The sequence below is a fragment of the Oxyura jamaicensis genome, chromosome 2 (genome assembly GCF_011077185.1).
Source record: "Oxyura jamaicensis isolate SHBP4307 breed ruddy duck chromosome 2, BPBGC_Ojam_1.0, whole genome shotgun sequence".
Lineage (NCBI taxonomy): Eukaryota > Metazoa > Chordata > Aves > Anseriformes > Anatidae > Oxyura > Oxyura jamaicensis.
Window position 1 is genome coordinate 47,365,307 of NC_048894.1, and position 13,179 is coordinate 47,378,485.

Below are 13,179 nucleotides of genomic sequence, written 5' to 3' on the forward strand. Positions count from 1 at the left end.
CTTCTAAAAACTAGTTGTTATTGCACATTCTGAATATGAGCAAATCTGTTTTGGGATTGGTTACTATATCTTTTGGTTACTTCAATAATTTTCAATTTACTGGATTAGAAAAAGTGTAAAAAGTGCCACAGGTAGTCGCATCTGAGGGAGGAGCTTTGTTAGCAAGGTGGTGCTAGAGGTTCAGATGACTTATTGCAACCTTGCATTGCTTTAAATCAAGTGCCAGAGTTCAAGTCAGTTGCACTGTTGACTCCTTCTGGTTCACAGGTCTGTTAGTGACAAGACTCTTAATGTCCAGCCCTTAGACTAGGTTCTGATGGAAAGGGTCCTGAGCTCTACTTGACATCACTGCTGAGTGTGATGCCAGAGGATCACTTGACAATGATGCCTGAGTGAAAGACTTTGATTCCTCTGTCAGGAAACTGTGCCCAGCATAAGAATCTGGTAAGGTAAAACCAGCTCTCCAACACAGAGCATTCCCTAATCTCAGTTGAAGGAAGGCAATGTGCTAACAGCAAGAGCATGGTTAACCATACAGAGAGGTTATAATGCATAACTGTTCTGCCTAAACTTTGGGTTGGCCTAGCTAATACAGGTCTCCGTTTCTGAGACCTATTGATCTGACTGCTTCCTGTAACACTTGTGCTTCCAGCATGTTGCTTTGGGGAATAGACCCCTCCACCTCCAGTTTGTAGCATGCAGGTATTTCTTGAACCTTGTCAGTCTGGTTTATACAGCTGCCCAGGGACAAGGTGATACTTCCAATCTGTCATTCAGTAAATATTATTAATGGAGTATTTACCAGAAGTGTTCATACTCTGATGAATATTTGAGAAATGAGTAATCCTTATTATATTCAACACTGGAACATAGGCCTGTACAAGGATTAGTCCCTGATCACGATAACATGGACAGATCTATGGCATCCATAAAGTCCATAAAGGCTGTCAGGCCTTTTCCCATGTAATTTACATCAAGAACTTCTGAATACTAGCTAAGAGACCTAGTCAGATGAATATATTTATAAACATATATATTATTAGTAATCCATCCCTATGCTTTCACTTATCTCCTCTGCCCTTAGTCTTCATCATCTTTCTACACATTTTCCTCTTTGATTTGTAAGTAACTTCTTCAGGCAGCATACTGATGGATGTCCATCGTGCTAAATATAATGGTGACAGGTGTTTGTTTCTTTATTTAGTATCTTCGAGGCACCTAGTTATCTTTGTTAAAGCTCTTAATGCAACATGGAGCTCACACACTGTAATATGATGAAAAAAGATGGCTTATCTGCAGATAAATAGATCTGAAATCTTGCGAGAAATAAGCCCCTTTTCCCTGCTATTGGTATGAAAGAATTGCTCTGGAGAATGCTCAGAGCATAAATTCTTCAACTTGTAAAAGGTGATTTTAAGGGCTCATGGCTTCACAAAAACAAATGTTTTTGAACAGTAGATCTTGCTTTATTGGTATGTAATTTCAGCCTCCCAGTTCAGAAGTTATAAGTCAGTAAAAATCAAGTTCTGGAATGCAGCGTCGCTTTCAGGGTTAGGTTTTACTGACACTTCGATGGTCCATTCTATATTTCAGATTTTTATGTTACAGTGTTTTATTCAGACTATCAAACTACTTCAAAGTGGAGAGATACAATAAAACAGAAGATATTCAACACTTTTGCTCCACTGATTGTATTTGAATGGGGAGGGGGGGATCTATAGCTCGACTCTCACTGAAGATCACTGATCCTGATTCCCTTATGAAGGCAGAAGAAACACACCTTTAGCTTATCTTCTTTTACTCTCCTTCAGTCCATCTAGTTCCAAACTATCCAGTAAGCTCTGAATGAGTGGAATTTAGATTATTGTGGGGAGGTTATCCAGAAGTACTCAACTAAATTTCTCCAAAGGGTGGTTTCAGAGAATATTTCTACATTCCTACATTTCTCCTTCAACTTTGAAGAGCAATTCAGTCCACGTTTGGGATTATGGAACTATTTGCATAGCTAAAATCAACTGGATACTATTCTCAAGTGCCCAGCAAAGTAGGAATTGGGAATTAGCAAGGAGGTGAACCTTGCAGGTACTTGTACATACTTTATGCCACAGATTCACCAGTGTGCTGGAACATGGTAGACTTCCCCATGCTTCAGATAGTTTGACAGGTATCCACCAAGTACTTTTTCTATTTCTTCCATGTCATACCAGCTCACATCATGCCTTTCTGTTCATAATTATATTTCTTGCTGAGCCTTTTATATACACTCCCAGCAGTATACTAGCGTACTCTGGTTGATGCCCTGGACCTATTTTGTTGCCCCTACTTTGTGTCTCTGTTTTTACACACAGAAATATCTCTACTTGTCATTTATGCAAGATCTGCCCATATTTTAGCTACAGAGCCACACTGGGATGCATCATGATGCTCACTAGGGTCTGCATGATCTTTCATCTAAGCAGCTTCAAAGAGCCATTATCATATGCATTTGCACAATATTTTTGCTTCCAGTCTTTTTTTCTTTCCTGGAGTTTTTACTCCAAAAAACAGTGACTTTCAGCTCAAGGTGAAAAAATTCAGTTCTGGAGTAGAGAGAGGTACTGGGTAATATATGTTGTGGTCTGGTCTTAGAGGTTCAGGTTCATACCAACAGAGAAATCATTGTTGCTTTGAAACAATAGCTGAGGTTACACTTGTGAATTTTTTATCCAAGTAAAAGTTAATTTTTGTTTACTTTTAGAACAAAGGATAAATTGACTCCCTCAAAGCCTATATAGGTGGGAGCTAAAAATTCTTCCAAGTGCACATCAGCAGCAGCTAGCAGAATAAATATTCCGGTCAATTTAAATCAATCTGATTCTTCATTTGCAGAATACCCACAACAAATTCCAGTATGTTGATTTTAAATTTCCAAATAACAGAAACGATAGTTTCACCATTGCTTAAAATAAATAAATAAATAAATAAATCCTTAGAATGCATTTTCTATAGTTGGCTTGAACACAGCTATTCAGAGCTTGGCTATGTAAAGACCATGGCCATTTTAAGCTCTCACTACTCCTAGACACCACCACCAAGTCCTTTATTTATGTCACTCACTTTCTCTCTCTAAGCAGATGACCTTCAACATGTGTTGTATGCTTGTTTTGTTTTAGCAGCTGCAATGCCTGGGCCACCAGGTCCTCCTGGAGAGCCAGGATCACCTGTAAGCAGGAATCTGGTAAGACAAGAAAAGATGGAAGTTTGCCATAGCAACCCTGTTTCAAATCTTTTCATGGTCATTGGTAGCAGTAACAGAAGACAGAAAGCTTAGTCCTGCATTTTTATTTATTAGAATCTTTTCTTATTTACTAAACCTCATCATGTTTCAGAATGGAATCCATGCAGCTGGGAAAAGTGATGAGAGTAGTCTGCCCATTTCCTTGTTAGTAACAGTCCTTCAAACAAATGCAAGTATTAATGGGGTGTTAAAGAAAATGAAAGATGTACATATTCCATACCCAAAGCAACAGTTCTGAAAGAACTGCAACTTAACTTGCAAAGATACTAGAATAACCTCTGAATGACCAGTTTCTATTAAAAAGGAAAAAAAAAAAAAAAAAAAAAAACACTTCACACTAGACTAAAACACACTAATTGAAGTCACTTGGTTCTAAGATGAAAACTGCAAACTTTCCTAACAAATCTAAAATGTATTATGACAGAGAATACATTTAAATTGATTTGTTTCCTTTTCTTACTGGATAAATGAAATGAGAATTGTATCCCAGGTATCCATCCAGAAAAAAAATGGCACCTAAGACTTCTGTCTTGTTAATTTCTAAATTAAATATAATTAATTTATGAAAAAAAAAAAATCAAGCTAGCAGAGGTGTTTCACTACCATTTTTTAACCTTTTCCATATCAAATGAACTAACAAGAATGTAAATGCCTTCCCAGAACAGTATCATATCTCTTCGAACTGCATTTTCTCATAGAAATTTAGAAATTCAGGACCTGTCAATGATTACAGATGAGGGGAGAAACAGGTGTTCAAAGACTGGTCCCTCAAGGTAGAGAACTGTGGTTACAGACTAGAAGCTACTTTATTAGATAGGAAATACAAGCCTGGTTAGGTCAAAACCAACATTAAAAAAAATCAATATGCAGATCTATAGTAGGGTCTGCATGATCCATAAAGCTCTTGGATGCCTTCTGACACTCTTGCACCAACTGCAATTATCAAACAAATTGTGTCTTTACAGATAACTGTGTTCTTATCATCAGGTGGCAAAGACAGGGGTAATGTCCTTATCTGATAGATGTCAGTCTCAGCTTCCTGATGATCTATAAAAGAGAAATTGAAAATTATGTGCTGTGTAAACTAGATGGTCTGTAAACATAACAAAATAGAAGAAAACACCCTCAAAGAAAAGAGCAAAAATTATCCTTTCCATCAACATCACTTCTCGCAGCAACGAATATATCTTCCGTCTTCCATGGATTTGTTTCTCAATTGATTACCAGATCTAGAGGCTCACATTTCAGAGTCTCCCAAAAAGATTATCTGGTAAAAACAACTTTTACATTTCATTGAGTATGGCATCTGCAGCTCACCAAGCCCAAATTATTCCATAAGATTTATTCAGTCTTTCTTCAACAGCTGACATTTTTGAAAATTAAGTATTTTGCTTTTTATTTCTTAATTTTAAAAAGGTTATGAAAATAGTTCCATTCTAAAATACTGTCTACTAATCCTGCTACAAAGTTTCAGCTCAGCTAAAATGTATTATTACCACATCTGAATTCAATACATAATTACTGCTGTTTCTTACTCAGATGCCTGATTTGAAGTTGTATCCCATGAAACCCATAGCATAAATATCTGAATACATCACATAAACAAGACCACAAAAATGTTAAAAAATAATAATAATAATAACAGACACAAATGTATCTAGAATTGTGTGTGATATTTCTAAGGCATAGCCAGCCTTATCAAGTCTCTTCTGAATTCTGCCATTTCAATCTTGTATGCTAAACATTAGAGACACAATCATCTCACTCTGTGAAAAATTAACTATTGGTGTAGTTCTATTAAAATCAACAGAGTAATGATTCTGTTATGCCAAAGTATGTCTTTTTTATTGAAGTTTTTTGTATGGAATGACATAAAACTGATTTTATGAGCATTTCCTGAGCAAGAAGTCTTGACTTTTATGTGTTTAAATTAAACTTAAGTTTAACTTGCAGAACGTTTTGTGTGTTTGGTGAAGCATGTTTTGTTTTGCTACTTGACAGATTACAACATTCCAAAACATTGCGGGTATGTTGGAAAAGGTTCATTTCGTAGCAGAAGGTACGCTAATCTATCTGAGTGAAACCAGTGAGGTTTTTATCCGTGTTCGAAATGGATGGAGAAAATTGCAGGTATTATTGTACTACATTCTAATACTTTCCAACTATCTTACTCAAAATGGAATTGTTAAGGATATTTTTACAGGGGTGGAGAAGTATGAGTGCAAAGATACTTAAAGATACTTTTTTTTTTTTTTTTTTGAGCTCATAAGCTCCTACTGATATGATTTTGTTTGCTTCTCTCTTTGTGTTCTTTCAGCTTGGTGAGCTAATTCCCATCCCTGCTGACAGCCTTCCTCCTCCAGCCATATCAAGCCATGTAAGTACAAAATACTAGACTGTGAAAAATTGAGTCTAAATGTGCAAAAAAAAAGAGATGATACACTTGGCAGAATTTGCAGGCAGGTCCCTGAACAACATGATTTTCTGCTGAGATGTGTCAGTTCAAAGTAAGCATTCTGCCACTGGATAAGCTTGCTGGCCAGCCATTAGTCTCTTTCCAATATTTTCTGAGATCTCAAACATGACAAAGACAAAACAGCCTCCACAAAAAGCAGGACAAAGCAGACTGCCTATTAAAAAAAAAAAAAAAAAAAAAAAAAAAGCATTCTGTTTCATAACACTGAAGTCAGTCATATCAAGCCATGGTCTCTGTCAAGGAGACCTCATGCTACCTCACCTGCATATAGCTTATCCCACATTGGGATAAGTGAGGTACTGAGGTCTATTCTAAAATCCCATTTGTTAATTTGTACCTGACTCTATTCTGCAGGTTATTGTCCAAATCTGCATGTGTACATGCTGCCTGTCCCAAAAAATCGTAAGAGGATGAAATCCAGGAAGTGGCAAAGGGAATAGAGAACTCTTGTTGATGACCAGTCAATTGGTCTTACTGATAATGAAAGTGCTATTAAGGCTCGTGAGAAGGAAAATGGCTGGGAAAATAAAAGTAGTTGGAATAGGTCAGAGAGAAATGCACTTAGCACACTGGGAAGATGACTAGACCTTGTTTTATTACACATTTTCTGCAACCTCCAGCTGATGCCACATGATTTTCCCAACTGCTACATTCACTGGCTTGTTACTCATACTTTCCATGACTATAGAAGAAAATGTTGCTCTTCCTGAAAGAGCTATTGAAGCTCATCAACCTTTTGGTCTCTATATTCCTCTTGTTTAGGAGAGGGAGTGCCTTAAGAAGTCTTCCCAACCACTACACTTTCTGTTTCCACATTCTTCCTATCCTTCCAAGGCTATTTTTCCTGAAGTGGTCTTCTGCAGGCCACTTCCACGCAGGACTCCAGGTGCATACTCTGTGCTGACACCAGCTATGGCAGAGTACTGCATAACAGTTACACTTGGGTCTAGCAAAGCAACTTGGCCAGGACAGCATTCAAACACGTATTTATGTGACAAACTAAATTGAAGGTACATAGATAAAGTATTGTGGCTACATGGTTCAGGTTATTTTTCTGTTGCAATACAGTTTCAGATTCTCCAACATTCAGTGTCTACTTTATGTACAATATTATTGAATGTCTAAAATTCTGGTCTAACTAACATGTTTAACATACATATCTGCATGTGTTAAAATAACAGGGATTTCAGTCTCTTCCGGCACCGAGTCCAATATCAAATATGAACAATGGAAAGCCAGTAGTAAGTATGAGATCTGTATTGCAATTCATCGCTGCATTTTGAAATACTCCAATTTGCGTGTTGAGGGAGATGTGTAATATTTCCTCTTCAAATTAACAGTTTTTGCTGTAGAAATTTGCAAATATTTTTTTTTAACTAGCTTAGACATCACAGAGAAAATATTAAATGGTTTCCTCCAGGACTATTTCAGTCTTCCTAGCACCTTTCATATCTCAGAAAAGAAATAAACAAACAAACAAACAAAAACTGATTCTGTGTTAGGAATACGTCTTAACTTAGGGATTGTGCCCAAAAATCTGCAACACAGTAATTTTTAAGTTAATAATTGTGTTACAATTAAATCACTAAAATATTAGTTAGAATCTTTTCTATCTTCATGATGCTGTTTGCTTTTAAATAGACACTTTAGAATATAAGCCTTCATTTGAAGTACTTCAAAATATTTAGACAAGGAAAGCAAAATAATGAAGTTACATGAAAAAATTAAAAAGTGGAATAGTTCTTTAATACTGTTTGACTCAAGTGTGTTAGTTCTTGTACTTGGTAACAGTGAATTTTCAAATGGTATATGTCACCTCTTACTGCTTATTTCCATGCCTGTATGATTTCAGATTATGTTTGTTAACTTTTTGAGACTGTTGTTTTAAGATACTGGCTACTTTAAAAAGTTTTTAAAGAGTATATAATTCATGGTTTCCTGATTGTTAAATAAATATAATTATTATGGCAAATAACTTTAATACCAAGAATGGAAGGCACTAGGTCTTGTGCTGATGGGGGACAGGGGGTAGTTGTTTTCAAATATATGTCTTCCTTGTGTTATATACTTAAAAAAAAAATGGCTTTTCTACTTTCTTTTCTCCAGCTGCATCTGGTGGCTTTAAACCTGCCATTTTCTGGTGACATGAGAGCAGATTTTCAGTGTTTTCAACAGGCCCAGCTAGCAGGTTTGACAGCTACCTATAGAGCCTTTCTCTCATCACATTTGCAAGATCTGGCCACAGTTGTCAGAAAATCAGACCGATACAATTTACCAATAGTCAATCTTAAGGTGAGTGCTTAGTATTTGTTATATTAGGATAAGATGTAGGTGCCCCAAAATCTTAGAAAATACCAAAAGCTTAAAAGTTTCAACACAAATTGCATTTTATAAAGAAGTTTTCCTTCATATTTTGGAATCAGGTTACAGGAGGAAAAAGGTAGTGATAAAGCAGAAAGTTAAAGACTCACATTTCCTTTACATTTTCAGGGGTTACTTCTTTCAATATCCTAAAGCTTATGGTAGAAATAAAGCTGTGAGAATGGCATACTTCAAGTGGACTGCTGACAAATCAACAGCATAATGTTCAGTGTTCTGGATATTTTTTTATCAGCAAAGAAATTGCATCCTTATTTCTCAAAGATAGTAGTTATGTTTTACCTTCTACTATGAACACAGAGCACAGTAGACTAAAATGCCCTTTCTCATTTCTTAAGATAAAGGCAAATTCTGTGCTTAGGAGTGATGGATTTACCCCCTTGAACCCAGGCAGAATGTCTAAGCAAGAGTATACAGCATGGTTCAAGCTGGAGTCTCACATAAACAGACACACTCTAAAACTGAGGAAAACAAACCATGTCTCTGTGATATTGGGTAGTTCACTGGAAAAATAAATAAATAAATGTCAGATCAAGAAGCCTGATGTCTATCAAAAATGATTTCTAGCCCCTGGGAAGACAGCTAAAGTATTCACTGCTGGCTCATATTCAGCTTGTTGTCGACCAAAACCCGCAGATTCCTCTTCTCTGCAAGGCTTATCTCCAGCATCTCATCAGCATGGGTTGTACCAGTACCAGTACAGTACAGACTGTGTGATTAATGGATTGAGAGCAGCCCTGTGGAGAAGGACTCAGGAGTACTAGTGGATGAAAAATTAGACACAAGTAACATGCACTGGCAGCCCAGAAAGCCAGTCATATCCTGGGCTGCATCAAAAGAAGCGTGGCCAGCAGGTTGAGGAAAGTGATTCTCCCCCACTTTTACACAGACCTACTAGAGTAGATCCAGAAGAGAGCTACAGAAATGATGATAGGGCTGAAGCACCTCTCCCATGAATAGAGGCTGAGACTGTTGGGGTTGTTTAGCTTACAGAGAAGGCTCCAGGGAAACCTTATTGCAGCCTTCCAGCACTTAAAGGGTATCTACAAGAAAACTGGAGAGGAACTCTTTGTCAGAGAGTGTAGTGATAGGACAAGGGGTAATTGCTTTAAACTAAAAGAGGTTAGGTTTAGATTTGATATGAGGAAGAAATTCTTTGTTATGAGGGTAGTGAGGCACTGGAAAAAGGGCGCTGAGAGAAACTGTGGATGCCCCATCCCTTGAAGCGTTCAAGGCCAGGTTCAGTGGGCCCTTGAAAAACCTGATCTAGTGGAAGGTGTCCCTGCCCATCTCAGGGCTGTTGGAACTAGATCATCTTGGTCATTCTCTTCCAACCCAAACCATTCTATGACTGTATAGTTCTATGATCAAGCTCAGTATTTGGAGTGACAATAGAGCAGAGATGCAACTATGAGGCAAAGGTCAGAGAGCTATTTGCAGAGACATGATAGATGGATTCATTCAGGAGCATAGTGCAGAATCTAAGATGTGAAAGCTGGAATCATAAGTTTTCTTAAATGGAGATTAGATTTTAGATTTACCGAGAAGTCTATAAAAGTAAGGTATGACGTATTATTTTGTTTATAAAAATGGCTTTGAAATTTTAACAGGGAGAAATGCTTTTCCACAACTGGGAATCCATATTTAAAGGAAATGGTGGAGAATTCAACATTAATGTTCCAATATACTCCTTTGATGGGAGAAATGTCATGACAGACCCATCCTGGTGAGTTTACATTATTAAGTTTTACATAGCATTTATTTTTGCCAGATAGTACAAGTGGCTATTAGAAATATGATTAAAAAAATCTCTATTTTCTTATTCTATCTTCTTTTCCATTTCAGATAGCCTGCAACTGAGATATCAGGCTGTGTTTTCCTTTTCTTCCTTTGCTTTCTATCTTCATCTTTTCCCACATGCTGTTTGCTTCAAAGCAGGAAAGCAACAAAAAGTAGGCATATGGTATGAACAGAACAAAGTCATGTGGGTGAATGAAACAAAATAGATTTTTTCAGCAAATAACCTGTTAGCATTACTTTTCAGGCCTCAAAAAGTCATATGGCATGGTTCAACTGCAAATGGGATCCGAATGGTTAGCAACTACTGTGAAGCCTGGCACACAAGTGATTTGGCAGCTATGGGACAAGCATCACCACTGAAGAAGGGAAAACTTCTTGATCAGAAAGCATATAGCTGTAGCAATCAGTTTATTGTTCTCTGTATTGAAAACAGTTTTGTATCTGATCCCCAAGGAAAATAATTCACCTGTTGCACATAGTATTCCATCTTATGACAGAAAAAGCTGACACTGAAATTTTATTTGTACTGATGTAAATATTTTATTTTTTGCAATTGCACCTTTCAGGAAAAAATAGCCAAAGAAAATGTACCTCAACGTAAACCATATTCCAGTTGGGTGAAATATCCCACGTCACATGAGGCTGACTTAAACCCTTCTTTCCACTTGAACCCCACATGGTTCAAGGTCTGACAACGCTTAACTCACAGCCCCTTTTCTTTCTGTCTGAAGATCAGTGAAAGTCTAGTGTGGTCTACAGGAAAGATTCAGTAGCTTATCTTAGAAGCAATAAGGCTCAGCAAGGCTGATGCTTCTTCATAGTTGAGAAGCTGCATGTTCTTTTCACTTGCATAGGTTTTGAACACTCAAGGCACTATTTAAATATATGTCTATATACATGCTGTCCCTGAGTAAATAAGGGGATGCTGTTAAAACTTACAGAGATTGAATTGTCATTTTTTTTTAAGAACAAAGGTGCTCACCTTTCAGTCTCTGTAGAAGCTAAATACCTAGCTCCCATAAGCTTTTACAAATTTCACCCTGGTTCTTATACATGAATTTAGCAGCCTGACTTCTTACTTCCACTATTTGTAGATTCTAGGCATAGGGCTTTATGCAGGAGAACTGAATCTCACCTAGACAAAATCTGGTCCTTATTTTGGTGCTATCGTTATCAGGAAATCTGGAACAATATTAATAGAGAACATCCTGTTTTAGCTGGCAGCACTTTGCAAAGTAAATGCAGACAAACAAGCCATCTGACCGTTATTTATTTTATTGCATGTTAGAGGAAGTCATTTCCTGTTGTGGCAAGCATTGCTGAATGAAAAATATCTGTCGTCGTTTCTTTACAATAGGTTCTAGATATTGTTATCTCACTAAGTTACATGTAAAAGTGATTTTCCTTTTTGTGAATTTACCCTTCTGGCATTCACATAATGAAGGAATTGTTAATATATAATCACAGCAGCGATGATGGAAATGCCCTGTAAAAGCTAATGTTCTTGACAAACAGTATCACCATAATATCTTAAGTCTTTTGCCTACATATTTGTCTACTGCATACTTTAAAAAAGATATTTTGTTGTATTTTTTTCTGGTGGTAACTATGGAATTCAAGAGCCATGTTATCATTTTTTTAAATCTAATCTAAAGTCTGTGTTTTAAGTACATAATACTCTTATTTGTCAGCAAATTAATAAATTACTAGATAACTACTTTCAAAAGACAAGAGCAAGCCAAATCACGTTTATTATACTAAACTGATTTAATTATTACATAATAATGTGAAATCCAGCTTTATTTTTTCAATTATTATAAAAGCATATTTCCCAGGGTCAGCTGAATCGTATCTTCTTTTTTTCTTGGAAAAGCCATGACTCCATGATTACAACATGTTAATGAGGCAAAAAAAGGCTCTATGTTACGTTTTAAATGTATGCATAACAATTCACTGCACTCATTTTTAGTACATCCATTTCCCTAAATGTTGAGCACTTGTGAAATGCTGTATTCCTTTAATTTGTACAGCTGGAAGAGTTGTATATGTATGGTGGGGTTTCACTCTGAGTCACAGAAGCTTCAAGGGGGAAAATAAATTGTTTTTTATGTACTTCCAGCAGGAGACGCCTAGCTTTAAACCTGTGTTTATGTTCACTGCCAGTAATTACAGACAATTCTTACTCTTCCACTCAGGAGGAGCTAGAGCTATCAGTCACAGGGAGCTGGGTATTTCCTTGCCTAGAACTGCAGTCACAAGTTAGGGATAAGAGATGGGATCAAAAACAAGTGCTCAAAGGGGGAGGGGAGAAGGCAGAAAAACATAGTTTTTAGGAGATAGTGAACGAGCATTAAGTCAGGCCCAGCAGTAATGTGTGCAGAATTCTGTTTGTGCCAATCATTTCACAGGACTAACTTCTCTTTGTATCCTGGATAGCTGTTAGAGCTTAGAAGGAAACTGAAATAGTTAAACATGATCAATGATACATTAGAGAAATCTTAACATTTGCTTCCCAATGTTAATATTAATTCACATGCTACAGGAATTTATTGTACACCCTTCATCTTAATACAGAGCATAAACAATGCATCACCTTGGCTGTTCCAGTGCTGAGTACACTGACTGTGCTCATACACCTGCCTGGGAGCTAGCTGAGCTGAGAACAACAGGAGAGACCTGTTAGAAAACTGAGGTTTCCCTTGGAAAAATTATTATTATTATTATTATTATTATTATTATTTAAAAAAAAAAAAAAATCTGTCATTGTAACCAGAGCCAAAGATGCTCTTTATATTCCCTGGTATAACTGCAGAGAAACAGTAATGTTTATATGACAGAGACAAATTTGGCCCAGTACTTAAAAATAAATTAGCTCTCCCTATCAAAGCTGAATACTTTTGAAGTTCAACACAAAAATCAGGTGCACTTCAAGAAGATTTGTTAATTCCAGTAAGAAACTACATTTAAAACAAATGAATCAATCACAAAGAGTAACACTGGAGCACAGTTGAAAAGAATAACTATACTAGAAACCAGTGTAGCAGTTTGAATGAATGAAATCAGAGTATCAGTCCAACAAGACTGTTCCATCCTTAAGAGTTAAGCCTTGGATGAAAGCATCCATTTATCTTGAAGCTTTTGAAGTTTGTGTGCATTTTAAAATATAAGTTAATATACTGCAAATACAGAGAAGGTGAAAATACTGTAAACCATGAGAATTCCAGGGCTAGTTGATTAATCAAATACA

General features: G+C 36.6%; 1 protein-coding gene across 4 annotated transcripts in view; it reads left to right on the forward strand.

The window, feature by feature from the left end:
* COL15A1 (collagen type XV alpha 1 chain) overlaps positions 1-12,640 on the forward strand; it is a 118,644-nt gene extending 106,004 nt beyond the window's left edge. For all 4 annotated transcript variants that reach the window (XM_035316431.1, XM_035316433.1, XM_035316432.1 and 1 more), the window contains exons 31-37: positions 3,153-3,217; positions 5,279-5,407; positions 5,595-5,654; positions 6,935-6,994; positions 7,860-8,045; positions 9,743-9,858; positions 10,177-12,640. In XM_035316431.1, coding sequence (XP_035172322.1) covers positions 3,153-3,217; positions 5,279-5,407; positions 5,595-5,654; positions 6,935-6,994; positions 7,860-8,045; positions 9,743-9,858; positions 10,177-10,393 — 833 coding nt within the window. In that variant the 3' untranslated portion in view covers positions 10,394-12,640. The remainder of the gene's footprint in view (positions 1-3,152; positions 3,218-5,278; positions 5,408-5,594; positions 5,655-6,934; positions 6,995-7,859; positions 8,046-9,742; positions 9,859-10,176) is intronic.
* Positions 12,641-13,179: the final 539 nt, after the last annotated feature.